This window comes from Convolutriloba macropyga, chromosome 14 (assembly GCF_964194025.1).
Source record: "Convolutriloba macropyga chromosome 14, txConMacr16.3, whole genome shotgun sequence".
NCBI lineage: Eukaryota > Metazoa > Xenacoelomorpha > Acoela > Convolutidae > Convolutriloba > Convolutriloba macropyga.
This window is the reverse complement of record NC_134481.1, coordinates 22,769,001-22,785,117: the sequence shown is the minus strand read 5'-3', so window position 1 is coordinate 22,785,117 and position 16,117 is coordinate 22,769,001. Positions and strand designations below refer to the sequence as shown.

The 16,117-nt window shown below is 38.4% G+C and overlaps 1 protein-coding gene across 1 annotated transcript; it reads right to left on the bottom strand.

Annotated features, from left to right (window-relative positions):
• Nucleotides 1-757: 757 nt before the first annotated feature.
• Nucleotides 758-15,374, bottom strand: LOC142353066 (uncharacterized). Its single transcript, XM_075405261.1, has 5 exons — nucleotides 14,665-15,374; nucleotides 13,315-13,351; nucleotides 12,670-13,254; nucleotides 7,724-7,897; nucleotides 758-1,247 (listed from the first exon to the last, which is right to left on the bottom strand). The coding sequence occupies exons 1-5, from the start codon at nucleotides 15,255-15,257 to the stop codon at nucleotides 843-845; spliced, it is 1,794 nt and encodes a 597-aa protein (XP_075261376.1). The 5' UTR covers nucleotides 15,258-15,374; the 3' UTR covers nucleotides 758-842.
• Nucleotides 15,375-16,117: the final 743 nt, after the last annotated feature.

Below are 16,117 nucleotides of genomic sequence, written 5' to 3'. Positions count from 1 at the left end.
AATGATTATTATTATAATGATTAAAATAGATTATTATTGGAGGGCGGGGGAGTTTAAACAAATCCATTAAAATTGAAACATGCTCTGCTAAACTAGTATTTACAGTTTGCTATCAACAGTTGTGATAATGATTAGTTGGTAATACAACGGTAGTAATGAGTAAACTATAATTGCGAGTGATAAATTCGTATCGACAGTGAGTTGAAATTAGTTGTGCTGTTTCGCATACATTTTAATAAAAACATCCGATATATTGCTCCAAAACACAATTGATATCAAATTACAATAAAAATTCTCCGGACTGTTTGAAAATGACCATTAACAAATCAAAATTATATATGTACCTATTAATTTTTGTTGCCACCATTGCAATTTCCGACAAGTAAAAAAAATTGAGAGGACAAACTCGACGTCACGTAATCAAAAACTAAGGCTGGATAATTTTCCTGAATTTAAAAAAGTTTTGAAATATTGGGAAACCAAATATTGACGTTGAAAAATACAAGGTACCGACTTAAACGGCTATATATACAAGGCAATACTACTATTTTGGAGCAACAAACCTATTGTACCATGCCGATTTCTGATATGCAATGGGTTAGATTAACACAACTATATTGTGAATAATTTCTTGTGACATTTAAAATTTACTGGAACTGTTTCCTTACCCCCATATATTCCTTACCCCCATATATTTATTATGGCATATGGGAATTGTAGTTGCTTGTCCCACGACTTAGTAGGCTATGCATACCATATTACCAGTGCATAACCAAGTATCAATTTGTCCAGGGGGTAAAAAACAGTTCCAATTAACCTGACTAAACATCTATTAAATGAAATTAAGTAAGGTGGTACACTGCCGCTCTCTCTTTACAACTTCCAATTTTATCTGAAGACGACGAAGCTTCTCTGCTTATTTCACAGTCCCGTTCTCTGGTCTCAAATAAATTTGTAATGTTGGCGCTGTCACTTTTGGTTTCGTCAATAGACGCCGAGCTCCCCGCTTTTGACACACATCCTTTCGAGGTGTTCTCGATTCGACTTGTGTCTGTTTGTTCTCCATCAGGCATCTGTTGATTTAAAATCCAAGAGTTTTGGATTGAGGCATGGTCCGCGAACGCTGCATTGCTGCTTTCGTTTGTTTGGTAGATTACTTCATCGGCATAAAGTGTCGGTGAGTGATCATTTGGGTTTGCATGCATGCTATTAATGTTTATGGAACCAGAGCTACATCGACAAGGGCACTGAAACATTTCACGCAAACTTGCTCATGATTTGAACACTTACTTACAAAATTAGAACCCTTCCAATTTCTGACATAGTTAATAGTGACATGGAATGTTGCAACTGGCTCTAGTAAAAATGGCAGATGTATTGCTCTCGAAAGACTGGCCAGGGCAGAGAAATTTTATGGAGCAGAAATATTGACTAGGGAGGGATTCGAAATCCTATCCACTCGGCTATGTGACGGTGAAATTAACCACTACGCTACACAGGCTATGTACTATCTTTTGACACTCGAGAAGTGATATCAAGTGTTCTAATAATGTTCTAGAAGAAGACGGTGAAGCAAGAACACATTGAATCAAAAAGTGTGCTAAAATAGAGTAACCATTAATTTATCGTAAAACATTATTAGCGCTGTTTATAGACCACAACTACGAACTAAAGTGCCGCAAATTTGATGAATTTTAACCGCAAAAAAACCGTTAGCGGCGTACATTGTTCATGAGACCAATTTTATCAGAAAAACATATCAGGATAAGTCCTGAATTAAAATCCACAGAATTGAATTAAATGATGACCTACCTGACAATTAACAATTTTACAGCAACATCACACTACACTAAGGCCGTCAACAAAGCTTGTACAAAATAAGCCAGTACAAGCCAGAGTAAAAACACAACAACCTTGTGGAAATCGATGACGGAGAAAGCGAAAAGGCATAAACCAAAGAAATGGCAGAAATCAACTCGGAAATATTTATGAAAGTCAATGGCCTCAAAGTTAAAACACAACCGCATCCTCAAATCCATAATGGCAGTATACTATAAAACGTTTGAAGTCATACAATACCTTTTAGCAGTTCTATTAGGAGAAGACAATGTAACAACAAATGAAGGCAAGATTCACAAATTCAACTAATAATTTCGAAAACAAACGGCAACTCAGTCAATGAAAATGTTAGCTAAAAGTTGGAGCTAATAAGCTGACCAAAAGTACGCCGCATTAGAGAGTGTTAAAAAACGATTTCCAACCTAACCAATTAATTAATTGTTACGCACTGACTTTTAAAGATGTTCCTCATGGTGTTATTGAGATCTATATTTGAGATAAATGGACTGAATTAATGTCATTTTCCAAGGACTTATTTTGTTGTTTCACAGTGCGGTTTTTAGCGGATATATTTTGAATAAATTTAGCTAGTGATAGCCTTTTATTGAGCGGTTCGGATGTGCGATATATCCACTAGTTGCCTTGGCTTCTAGAGCTTTTCTTAACCAGGAATTTACTCTAAAGAAGTCTGTTCTAACTTAGTTATTTTAGAAAAAATTTCTAGTTCGATCTTTAATTATTATAACAGAAATAAACACAAAGTTGCAATGATAGAATAAGAAGTTTGACTGAGTTTTAGCAACTGGTCACTAGGTAGGTTCTCCGGTGTTCTGCTGATTGTGGGTTCCGCATGACTGTACCTTGAGTTGTATTGGTCCTTCGCAAATATTTACTGATCTATAAGTTGGGCAATTTCCGGCTTTTGTACGTCTCAAGTTCCGTATTAGCACCTACCTTATCAGAATAATTACCTCACCAAACACATAATCTCTCATGAAGTTATTTACTGATTATGCAAATTCATCGTCAAGAAACTCAAAAAAGTAAATATTGAGGCTTTTAGGCACTTGATATATTTATCAATAAACTGTCAATCTGCGGTTGTTTTTAAAAAACATAAACAAATTAGGGGTTACAGGCCTAGATGGAAATACTAGCTATATATGGCCTTGAGAATTATCTGTATATGAACTAAATTACAGCACCTAATTCTGGATATTTAAAGGAAAAACATCACGTAACTATGAGGCACGAAATAGGGGCGTGACACTACCGGACTGTATGAAGATTTTCCATAAAATTTTGAGAAGGAACTGGGTTTTACAACTTTTTGAAAAACGTATAATCTGCACGAATATAAGAGTATACACATGTGTTTGTTGGAACCACCCAATTTATGTTTTCTTATAAAAAGAGGTTTGAACGAAAGCATTAAAGTTAAAGACAATGAAAGAATTTATAAATGAAGTTTAATCTAAGACAAATTGAGTTAAGGTTAAAATAAAGAGGGTTAAGGTAAGATTGAAGGCTTTGAAGGAACATTTGAGAGTTGAAGATGCGCTGATGCTGAATAAAGAGTGAGAACATAAGGTAGAGTTAACGTTGAGAGAACGCGCGAACATTAGCACTGAAAATAATCATGGTTATTTCGCTGAATAAAGGCTCTAAACTTTGAATAAGGTAACACATATGTACTGGCTGAATGAGTGGGTTAAAGCACTGGTTATTTCTGGGATTGAAGCACTAGTTTGATTATTTAAAGCACTGATGATTATAACTTAATGAGTGAAGGGATACTTAATCGGTTAAAAGTTTAATACTTGAACTATTTAGGACTTTCAAGAATTTAAAGCATACTCTCCTCTCGTAGTGAAGCTTGGGTGTCTAGATCATCATCTGTGTTGAAATTGTCGAGTGTATTTAGTGACATTGTTGGAGTTTCAAGCAATGAGTTTGGTCGATGTTGTCGTTTAAGGGTTCCCATGTCTTCTGGAGAGATAACTGTTGGCGGTTTCTTGAGTTGTTTCGTAAGGTTGGCAACTACGTCTGCTTTCAAATGTTTTGGTACGGAAACTACTGGATTAAGCGGTACATTTGTTCCATTAAGCTTCATGAAGTTTGGCACCATTCGTCGTACAAAAGCTAATTTATGGTATAAATACATGAAGGATATGTAAAGCTAAGTTTCCAATAAAGACAATGATTGTTAACGAGAGAAAGCTTGATGGGTACGTAGGATTCAAGTTTATCAATTAGTGCTGGCTTAAATGACTTCATTTAGGTGGTAATGGGCTTTGCGATATCGTCTAATGATTCCGTGGATAACTTTCTATTGGAATAAATGAACTCTGTTTTAACTTTCTTCAGTAAATCGAGGTTTGCATCAGTGCTTGTTTCGTATTTCGGCAGCTCGCTTATGTTGGGTACTGAATCAATTAAATGTTCTAGTGGATCAGGCAATTTTACATTAATTCTCTTTGCTGGAAGGTACTGACAACTTTGTAAATCAGCTCTAATTTTAATGTGGTCACTGAACATTGTATGTCCACATTTCAATGTGATTAAACAGATGTTACAACCTTTATGAGGAATGTTGGTTTGTCGGCCGGTCTCGTCCGCTCCAATCTCACTAAGGGTAAAATCACTTGAAGCCGATGTGAGTAGCCAAATTCCGTATCCAAGATTCTGTGCTCGTTCCGGGTTGGGTAGGATAACCTTCTCTGTGTCACATACTTTCAATGCTGTAATGGCATGATGAAACTTGAGGGTTGCTAGGCACGAGGAGAACACAAGGTGGGTTTCCATTGTCTCGTGACAGATTCGGTATCGTGGCGATCCAAGGCAGTTGTCGTACTGGGATCTCGTCAGTACTGTTGTCTCCATCTGTCCTTCTGAGATTGCTAGGTATTCTCCCTCAATCACCCATTGTAAGGCATCAACTGAGTCCTTCCGGGGCAAAGGGATTACATTTGCACAAAAACTTCAAACACTGTCTGGCTAGAGGCTAAAGGAAAGGCTAATGTCAGTAAAAGACCGTCTTCTACTGTTGAAATCTCTTGTACAAGTTTCGCATCGTAATACGAAAGTCTTGGATATTGCCAAAGTTAGACGATTTGGGGCGTTCTTTTGGCTATCATGGACTGCATCAAAGGATCTTCATTAATGATTTACGAGGTACTAAAGAGATTGGAAGGCGTTTATCACGTAAAGTGGGAATAGCATTAATAACACTAATTCGAAAAGAATATAAGGCTGTGCGGTAACTTTTAATATCGACATAAAGTGTAAGAAGTAACGATGCTGCTGTGTCAAAATTAAAGTTAAGTTGTTGTTGCGTTGCTTGAATTTCCATGCAGGTTCCTATTGCATTCAGATTGTGATCTACAATTGCAAATTGTTCCTCAACTAGTTTCCAGTTTCTGTTCTGGTTTTCTTGCATTTCGTTTTGAACGTTGTAAACTTTTGCAAGTTCGTCAGCAACTAGAAAAAACTTCTCATCTGTTTGGACGCCGATTTCCATGACATAGTCGTTAAGGCTATTAAAACTGTTAGCTAGTCTATCAATATTTTCAGCATTTTGAGACGTTCGTTGGCAAGAGCCAAAAATTCCTGTAATTCCACCGCATCCTCCGCTACTCATTGCTATTCCTGGACCGAAGAGTCCAATTCGAGCGACAATTGTTGATAGCGGGGAGAATTTGTTCTTTATAAACTGACATAAGTAAAGCACCAAAATTAATTTTACAAATTCATTTACATACAATATCCTCGTTTGCAAATACCCTGTGTTCATTTTGTCCGTTGTGGCGGCTGTGGTTGAGTTTGTTCCAGTTATTGCTCACTCAAACACTTTTGAATTATTGCTGCACTTAGTCCACAGAGACACAAACAGTTTCCATCCATTATTTCCTTTGTTACTGCTTTTTGCATTATCGTGTTGCTCGGAGAAGGAGTGCTGGACGCTGATTGCAGCTTCTTGAGGTAATGAAGAGGAAGAAAATAAAGAGTGTCGAAAGGAAGAAAATATCGAATTTATCAAAGAATTAATCGGCAATTTGGTCCGTTAAACTGGGAAACAGTTAATAACTCCTTTCACCATGTTACGCACTGACTTTTAAAGATGTTTCTCATGGGGTTATTGAGATCTATATTTGAGATAAATGGACTGAATTAATGTCATTTTCCAAGGACTTATTTTGTTGTTTCACAGTGCGGTTTTTAGCGGATATATTTTGAATAAATTTAGCTAGTGATAGCCTTTTATTGAGCGGTTCGGATGTGCGATATATCCACTAGTTGCCTTGGCTTCTAGAGCTTTTCTTAACCAGGAATTTATTCTAAAGAAGTCTGTTCTAACTAAGTCATTTTAGAAAGAATTTCCAGTTCGATCTTTATTATATCAGAAAAAAACACAAAGTTTCAATGATAGAATAAGAAGTTTTACTGAGCTTTAGCAACTGGTCACTAGGTAGGTTCTCCGGTGTTCTGCTGATTGTGGGTTCCGCATGACTGTACCTTGAGTTGTATTGGTCCTTCGCAAATATTTACTGATCTATAAGTTGGGCAATTTCCGGCTTTTGTACGTCTCTTGATGTTTGTTAAGTACATATACAAGTTCCGTATTAGCACCTACTTTATCAGAATAATTACTTCACCAAACACATAATCTCTCATGAAGTTATTTACTGATTATGCGAATTCATCGTCAAGAAACTCAAAAAGGTAAATATTGAGGCTTTTAGGCACTTGATATATTTATCAATAAACTGTCAATCTGCGGTTGTTTTTAATAAACAACATAGCCGGCAGATTGCCGGTATAGCTGCGAAAGAATAGACCTGCGTGCCATATAATAGAGATAGAAACAGATACAGATCTAAATTGAAAAAAAAATCAAAGCCGCTCAAAAAAACTAGGTAAAAAACATTTAGCGATAAATTAATAAAGCTTGTTAAAATTCATTCCACAGAAGCCTCTTATTAGGGAACTTTTCTGCGCAAAAGGGTTCCTTTGACCTTAAACAAATTCAAATTAAACTTAAGTTTTAAAGTGCAAAAGTCATTTTATTGAGTGAGGCAAGTCACGTATGATCAAAATCTAATCACGCAATTAACCTAAAAACTTTTGCTAAAGCGAGTGAGAAATGACGTCACGCGCGCAAATGCCGTTAGTGAGAGGAAGAAGTCAGTCAGAAAATTTGACTTTTTCTGCTTTGCTGCGTGAACAAATGTAAAACGAAAAAAGAGCGTCAGACGACGAAACAAAAAAAAACCAAGAGCACCGAAATATAGCTTCGCTCAGCTTACAGCTTCGCAGCTATAATAAACAAATTAGGGGTTACAGGCCTAGATGGAAATACTAGCTATATATGGCCTTCAGAATTATCTGTATATGAACTAAATTATAGCACTTAATTCTGGATATTTAAAGGAAAAACATCACGTAACTATGAGGAATAGGGGCGTGACATCAATTCATTCCCCATTAGCAATAATGAAGTCTGCCATTAATGCGATTAAATGATAGGAACAACAAATACAACCTAAATTCAAAAATTTGATAATGCGTTTTGAAAACAAATAGTATAAAAATCACAGTTACCAAAAGCGACGATCTGAAACAATTATTCCAAATAAATCCTCAATAGCAACCAATGGGACCTGTCATAAATGAGTCCACAATTTGTTCTAACACGAATTTCTCACTCCAATTTAAAGGTAGTTTGAAAAAACATAAGTGTTTAGATTTGTAGAAGAGCGAACATGCAACTGAACAAAATGAGATGCTGGAACCAACAGCCTGCTTATCAAAAACCTGCTTATAAACCAACAGCCTGCTTACAACAATGGTAATTAAATTAAAAACAGGAGATGTCAAAACGTACGCCCATGAGCTCGAAGTCCTGGATGAAGTCTTTTGGCGACAGAAGATGTGACAGAGCAGTAGTTACTGGTCTCCTCGGAGTATTCTCATTGGAGAAGAGCTTCACGTCTCTCGAGGAATACATCCATGTTAAGTAGAATGTGCCCAGAAATCCGAAGCACGCTTGGAAGAAACCCTGAAACACAATGTAGCTTGTCACATTAAGCCTCCTTTAACATTCATTGCATAATCGAGAAACTATATTGTGTGTATCTAAGTAACAAAATTAATTCGATCGCAACTCAGTTAGTTCAACAGTTAACACTGCTATGCGCTATCCCTCGTTGAACTTTTTGTAACTGTCTTTGATATCAATGTAAAGTGCGATATAGATGCATAGGAACTTTTATCTATTTAAACCTCGAATGGCACGGCTCTTGTTGATAGCATAAAGGGCAAAATTTCTGAGAGTCACTCTACGAATGTTAAAGAGTTATACCGACTGTTGCAAACCTTTTAACAAAAAGTTATTCTGAAGATCTTGAGACGAGCATAAAAAGTTGATACAGTCATAAAAAAAACTGATGCCTTGAAATTATTCAGAAAGACATTCTGATAGAAAGTAAAAGTCAAAGGTCCAAAAACATAGACGGCAGATTGTCGGACAATTACCGCGAATAAAACCACTGGGACCAAATTAAACAAAATCACCAAAAAACTGCAGCTGAAAATATAACTGTCTTCCAAAATCTTATCATTTATAAATTAAATTTCAAGCACTGATATCTTTCAAGTTATTTAGCCTTATAATAATCAAGCTTGAGTGACCTCTATTCAATGCAGATTTTATTAAATATAGATGTAACAAGGAGGCTCAGTAATGTGCGTTCGCACATAACGTTCCGAACCCGCTCATACACATTTTTGAATTAACTGTGTGCCAAATGAGGAAGAGATAGAAAGATTTCAGGAAAGACGACAAAATCAAATAACAAAAGTGAGTCGGAACAAAATCAAATAACAAAAGTACTTTTTATTGAAGTTGTGTATGGGTACAAATTGATCACACCACTGACCTTCAAACCTATACAGAAAGCAGTAAAAGTAAAAAACGGCACGCAAACAATTTCAGTTGCAGAGTCAAATAGGGAAGACATAATAAAGCGTAGCCGAAAGACTTCGGAAACGAACCACATCTTTCTTCTATCTTAAATCAAAACCTTCTCAACCCAACTATTCCATCCGTAAAGGTAATTGACGAGTGATGGTAGACGGTTGTTAGCTATGGAGGTGCAGCTAATTTCGCGCGTGCATATAAATAGTATATGTAAATATGTGCACTCATAAAAATAGATATATATCCGATAACGTATCTCCGTGTCAACTGCACATTTGCACCCTTTATATCAGAAAACTCCCTCGACGTATCCCATTGACCATGCTGCTCAATCAACACTGAAACATGCGCTTCAAGAGACCCCAGAAACATATAAAACTTTTGCCACGTTTCAGCTCTGTCTAATTTTTCATCATCTTCTCTTCCGTTTACACCTCGCTGGGAGCTCTGGACACCGTCAATTGGGGGTTTGGTTTCGTGCGTGATGCTTGGTTACCTTGGTTGCGATCGATCGTAGATACTTACCTGGTTGCCTTGGTTGCATACATGCCATATTTACTCTGCAGTTTACCCTCTAATAGGTTAGTCGCAGCGCCTCGAGACCCTTGTACAGGTCCTTTGATAGGACTTGCAGGTGGTTGGGATCTGAGTGCAACCCGTCTCCGCTCGTATCCACAAACATGAACTTTTTGTAGTCTACAAAAAGAGCACTTATTTCTCTGCACGTCTGTCGGTACATTTTGTTCAGTGCTTTTACTGCTTCTTTGAAGCGACTCCTGCCAGGCACTTTACATACAGCAACTTTTGCCCCACCATCATGGTAGAGCCTGATGACGTATTCCAGGCGTTGTTTGATGTCACATACTGGGGTGACACGCCTCTCTCGTGTCACAAGGTTATTGGTCCCTCGAAGAATGGCAATTCTCGTCACTCCTCGATCTAGAAGGTAGCCCTGTATGGAGCGTCGAGCCACTCTCCAGGCCTGCCCCAGGACATGACGATTCCGCCACTTAGGAAGACTATACACAAAAAAATCGCCCAGCACTGCGAAATCGTACGAGTTTTTGAACTTGGTCCTGAATATTGTCTTGTAAGGGTCAGAATCGTAGGTTTAACTTTGGGGTCGGCTACATCCCAAGGTTTGTTGACGAGAGTTTCACGTCCGACAGTGTCGTCTAAGCTAAATCCACTGCCGGACCCTTTGACCCCTGGTTTGGCATTTGCTCGTGCTCGGCGTTGACGTCGAAATACTCCGCGCTCTTCCCCACTGGTTCTGTCTAATTTACAGGATAGAAGGTTACCATACCTTCATCATGATGCCAACACACAAAAGTAAACAATACCTTACCCAGGACAAAAACTCTTTATTTGAGCGAGCATACATTTGAGCCAAGATAGCCCAGTGGTAACAGCTCTTGACTTACCGCCTTCTGCCCGGGTTCGATTTCCACCCATCTACTTTTTTTTCTATTGACAATTCTAGGTCAATAAACTCTTCAGACGTGTCCCATTAACTATGATGATCAATTCGGCTTCACTTGGTTCGAGACGCCCCTTAAGTATGCAAAAATTGTGTCACACGTTTTTAAGAGTTCACGCGTTGAATATCTAGTTCTTACTATTTATTAAAACTCACCTCAACTCCACACACGCAGATACACACGAACAATTACAACACATTACCTAAGATTCACTCTAGACTAGCCTACTTTCAAGACCACGTAGATCCGTGGTTTGTGCTTTTGAATAACAGCGTACTCACGATCTTTCAATTCCCACCCATTTACTTTTTTTTGCTTTTGAACAGTTCAGAACAATAAACTCTCAACTCTTAACCATGACTCTCAATTCGATTCTTAATATCTGCTTCGAGATGAAATTTAAACAAGCAAAAACTTGTTACTTTCACTTTTCAGAGCTCACACATAGCATATTATCTTATTTTTTATCATATATCTCCCCCCCCCCCCACACACACACACATACATACTTGACACATAAACCCAGGACATAATCTGTCCTCCGTACGAGCATACGTCCAAGAACACAAAACCCCGGAGTAGTTGCTCTTGAATTACAGCCTTTTCGCTCGGGTTGGATTCCACGCCATCTTCTTTTTGAGCTTTTGATCATTGAGTTCATAATTCTATCGACATGTCCAATTCACGACACTGCTCAACTCTGCACTTACACGCGGTTCAAGAGGCCCTTCAAACACAAAAACTTTCCTCGTTTACAGCTCTCATTTCATATACACGATAATTGGCTAAACTTTTTAAGACCTCTCCACACACACACACAAACACACACACACACATACACACACCTGACTCATAAACCGAGGACACAAAATCCGTATGAGCATACGTTCAATAACATAAAACCCCGGAGAAACTGCTCTTGAATTACAGCCTTTTCGCTCGAGTTGGATTCCCACCATCTTCTTTTTAAGCTTTTGATCATTTAGTTCATAATTCGATTGACTTGTCCAATTCACGAAACTGCTCAACTCTGCACTTACACGCGGTTCAAGAGGCCCCTTAAACACAAAAATTTTCCTCTTTTACAGCTCTCATTTCATATACATGACAATTGGTTGAACTTTGTCAAACCTCACCACCATACAAACACAAATAAACACACACACAAATGCAGTTGTCCTCTGGGCGAGCATATTTTCAAGAACACAAAGGCCGTTGATTACTGCAACACCCCTCGCTACAGACCCATTAACCAACCATCTCTCCCACCATAACCCTCAACCACCCCTTAACCCTCGACAAACACATCCAAAAACATCACCCAGGGCACAAACTTTTCTGGTCATGCAAAATATCATGACCACACCACCCCGTGGCTGCTCCGCTTTTAAACCCTTTATGTCAGTCAACTCTTTCGACGTGTCCCATTGCCCATGATGCTCAATAGGCTCCAAAACAGGCGCTTCGAAATGCTCCAAAAAGGTGCAAAAAATTTTGTCCTCTTTGAGAGCTCAGACGTTTAGTATGTAGGATGTTGTCTTATCGTTTTCATAAACCAACGCAAGCACACACGCGCAGTTGTACACACATACAGACACTTACAACAAACATTACCCAGGAACAATAAATTTTTGCTAGCGCGGTTAATATATATATATAAGTTCGGTCAATAAAGAGTTTAAGTATTTCTCTAAAAAACTATCCTTCTATCTGGGCATCGTTATTTTAACAAAAACGGCAAAAACTAAGAAGCGTGCGGGACAGATTTGTTGAAGAAAATTATCTTAACCACGAAATCGCCCTTACAATTTGAATAGTTTTCTCTCGATAACTGAAATACAACTTCTACTTGGGGATAAAAGCTTTCCATATGGTTAAAAATTTCCTGTTTTTCAACATCGCTTGCTCATCCAATCGTATAAAAAAGTTTGAATCGGATGTTTTGTTTGGCTACAGATTTTTTGGCCATATATTAAACAAATGGTGCATTTAGATTATTCTTTTTCAACAGAAAATTCGCCTTGTCTTTCATTTAGATTGTTTTTTTCGCTGATGACCTGTGCAAATCGCGTTTAGAAGGTGCCAAGAGAATCTTGCAAGAAAACCGACCGAAACTAAAATGCCCTTCACATGACTCCTCAAAAGTTTGTGAATCTCATAGAAGATACTAGCAAGGCTCTAAGAGAACTGCTCAGCAAATTAACCCCCACGGGCTGTACCAGATTATTCATTGCATAATGTCGAGCTACAAAATGCGTCTGTTAGACAAAAAATGTCAAACAAATCGACGCTACAAAAAGTTGCATAAGACCAATAGGACTAAAATAATTGCTACAAATTTTGTGCGAGAGTAAATAATCTTCACAATACCTGCACTTTGTACCCAAGGTGTTGGTCTTCGTCTCCTTTGAAGAAATCCTCCAAATCAAGTGCCTCATAATTTATCATAATATCAGCAACCTGCGGCATCAAAGTCGGCAACAGAATGTGAAACAGCATAAGGCCAAAGTGCTTCACTAAAGGCCACAAACATGAGTAGTCATCTCTGAAATTCCTAGCCCATAAGAGAACTGCGTAAATTGCGTAACATTGTGACGCCCACTGCAATACATTGACCCCTTTGGCAGCGTAAAATAGAACTGAGCTATCCTCGTAATACAGATGCAAAATTGCGATTAAGGCGAAGAGAAATGGACGAATTATGATAGCCTGCATAGCCCCGATAATTGTTGTGATGTAGAACTCGCGGACTGTTTTGATTGGCCGAACGCAGAATTGGAACCCGACAACTTGAGCAATTGGCATGCGTTCTGGAATTACCCGATGTCCGTTACAGTTTTCCCAGAGAAAGTTAAGAAACAGATGTAAGACAGAGTAAAGAGAAAAGGTTTTATAAGCTTCTGCGAAAATTGAATAGGCAATGATAACTTCGCGAGAGGCGAACATGAATACCCACTGAAACATAAAATGTCTCTGTAATGCTTTTCACCTCAATTCGAAAAATTCGTAACTTACCGATTGCGCACAGAGAACAGGGACCAGAAATTGTATCCTGAAACAAAGTTGTTTCAAAGCAACTAATTACAAGGATAATGTTTTGGACTGCCCCATGCATTTTGTGTCCATAATGACAGTAGCCGCTTAAGATTAACAACATCGGTGAATGTCTGATTTCACGTTCAGTAGCAAACTGCCGCGAATTAAGTTAATTCTACCGTAAATTATGGGAGACCTCAATTTGGATCACGCTGTAATAAAGAAACTAAGCGTGAAAAACTCACGGGAAAATGCTATGTTATGCTGAATAATAAATGTTGATTAGTGGAATAATAACTGTCGCGAGGCCCCATAAATCTCTAAGAGAGTTCATTACGTCATTGATAGATATTCTGGTGGAGAGTAAAAGTTCTTGAAGAGCAAAGCTGAGGTGATGCAAATGGAATTGGACACGAATACGAAATCGAGCGCCCAAAAATTCTTTCAGATGATTTCGTTGTCGGACTTTGAGACTCCGGCATTTTTATTTCGAATCGCGGGAAAGTGAAAAAAGGGAGGTATTGTGCCAATTTGAAATGAACTCGTTGACAGTGACCAACCAGTGGTTATAATTTAAGTTTCGTGCTATTTAAATAAACTGCGTTTAAATCAAATATTTGGTTAAGTTTTCCTGCATTGCTCCCGAAGACCGGTAATTCTGTAATAAAACCTCTTAATTTATTCATTTACCCAACCTAACACGCATCGCTAAATGACTCTTCTTTTCCATTAAAATGCCCAAAGTCTCAAGAATCTTCGCGAAGAAGCTAAAAACTGGAGCACACTTGTTTTTTGATAGTTTTCGTCCGACATCAATTGGTGATGGTTAAGACCGCCATGCTATTCATCCGCAAATTTAGTCTCGCCTCAGGTTTCTGCAATGCCTGTTCGGCACTCGATATTTAGGAATTTTGTTTTATATATTGTCTTCCTACGAAACAAGTATACCATATTCTCCACACTTTAAAAGGCTTCTCAATAGTCCCTGTGCCGTTAATGACATCACATTCTTATTTCAGACCCCCAAAACGAGGCATCATTCAGATAGACCATGCAGCCCGATTTGATTTACGTTAGAAACTTTTCGAAAATATTTCCTGAATTTTGGACAAAACAGAACTGTTCCCTTTCCACTCGTGGACAAAAGGTTTGTTTTCACTACCATACGTGATCTAACTAATGTGTGTATTTTGCTATTAAGGTTTGCAATGCATAGACTACAAAAAGGTGGTGATAGCTACTTTAATAATCAAAGGAGGGTTAAAAATGACAATTGTATATGATGTCACGTTGTTCCAGGGTATAAACGAAAGTTTATAAAAAACATACCTGATGTACTGCCGTTGTATATTTGGAGCTCTGAAATTAATCAGATGAAAGACTAAGTTGGCACCGAATACGCACAAAGAACCCATAATCACCACACACCCACTTAGCTGCATGTTGCAAAGAGTCGTCTGAATATCACACAGCGGATCCCCAAACACGTAAATCCACGAATACGAAATCGAGCACCCAAAAAAGACCAGATAAAGCACCACAATCAATGCTGAAAATACCCAACGTGGAGGGCAGAGCCAGCAGCATTTTTGGCGTTTTTCCGGCAAATGTGCTTTCGGCACTGTCGGTCTTTCAGACACGAGACCGGGTAGCGTTAGGTCGACTCGTTCCGGCGAGACAGGGTCATCCGGGCTCACTGGCCCGTCATTTTGATCCGCTCGTACGATGTAGCTTTTCCTTTTGATCTCATTTTTGTTGTCGATTGGTACAATATTTTCGTTAATATCTGTAGAATATTTTAAATCGATCACCGGGTTCGTCGCATGGATCGAGTTGCCCTGACAGCCTGGGAATGACTTGCGCCGGGAAGACGATCGTTTCACAAATCGTGTCAGTCGAACTGAATTGAATTGGCCAAACATCTCTGTTCAAATAAGGGGAGCGAACCCGGAACACAGATGTTCTGGCAGAGCTGTTCATTAACTCATTAGTTTTGGCTTCCTACTGCTCTCATAAATCTGAAAGAATGCAATAATTGCAGGTTGCTTTGTAGTTTGGAAACGGTTTGTTCAATTTGCAACAGAAACCAACATTACAAGCCGGCACCTTTCACTTAAAAAAATTAAAAACCCAACTAACAATCTCCGATTCTCGACTTTGATTAAACACAGTAGTGTTCATTTACTGGATACAAACGTACCGAATTTAACGTCGCTTTAGATGACCCAAATTTCTCAGACTAGTGAACAAACAACCTTCGGCTAAGAAAAGGTACTTGGTAAAATCCCACAGACGAGCGGTTAGCTGCGTCAGTAGCTAGCTGGGTCTTCGACGTTAGCTTAAGCTTAAATGAGAGGGTAAATGGAGACAAAAAATGTACATGAGCGGAGGGAGGGGTCTCAAGGGGGTTAGGAGTAGAATGACAGGGGGTCGAATAACTTCGTTCATTTGAGAGTAATTAACAACTGATTATAGAAAACATACAAAATTCAGAAAAAACTAGTTTCCGAAAAAGAATAAAATTCATGACAATTCGAAACAACAAAAAAGCGAAGAAAGATTTGAGCCAAATGCACAAAATCATTAGCATTGAACAGACACTTGACTTCAAAGAAAAGTAAGTTTTTAGTTGGATCGGTTACTCTGAAGAGGTTTTACAAAATTGGACAAGCAAATGGCACGTAACGCTGTGTAAGGGCCATAGAAAACCGTTGACAAAAAAAATGATTGAGTTGTCGGTTGACCTCTCTATTCGGGTTCCTTTTGTGTGAACCGTGCTTCC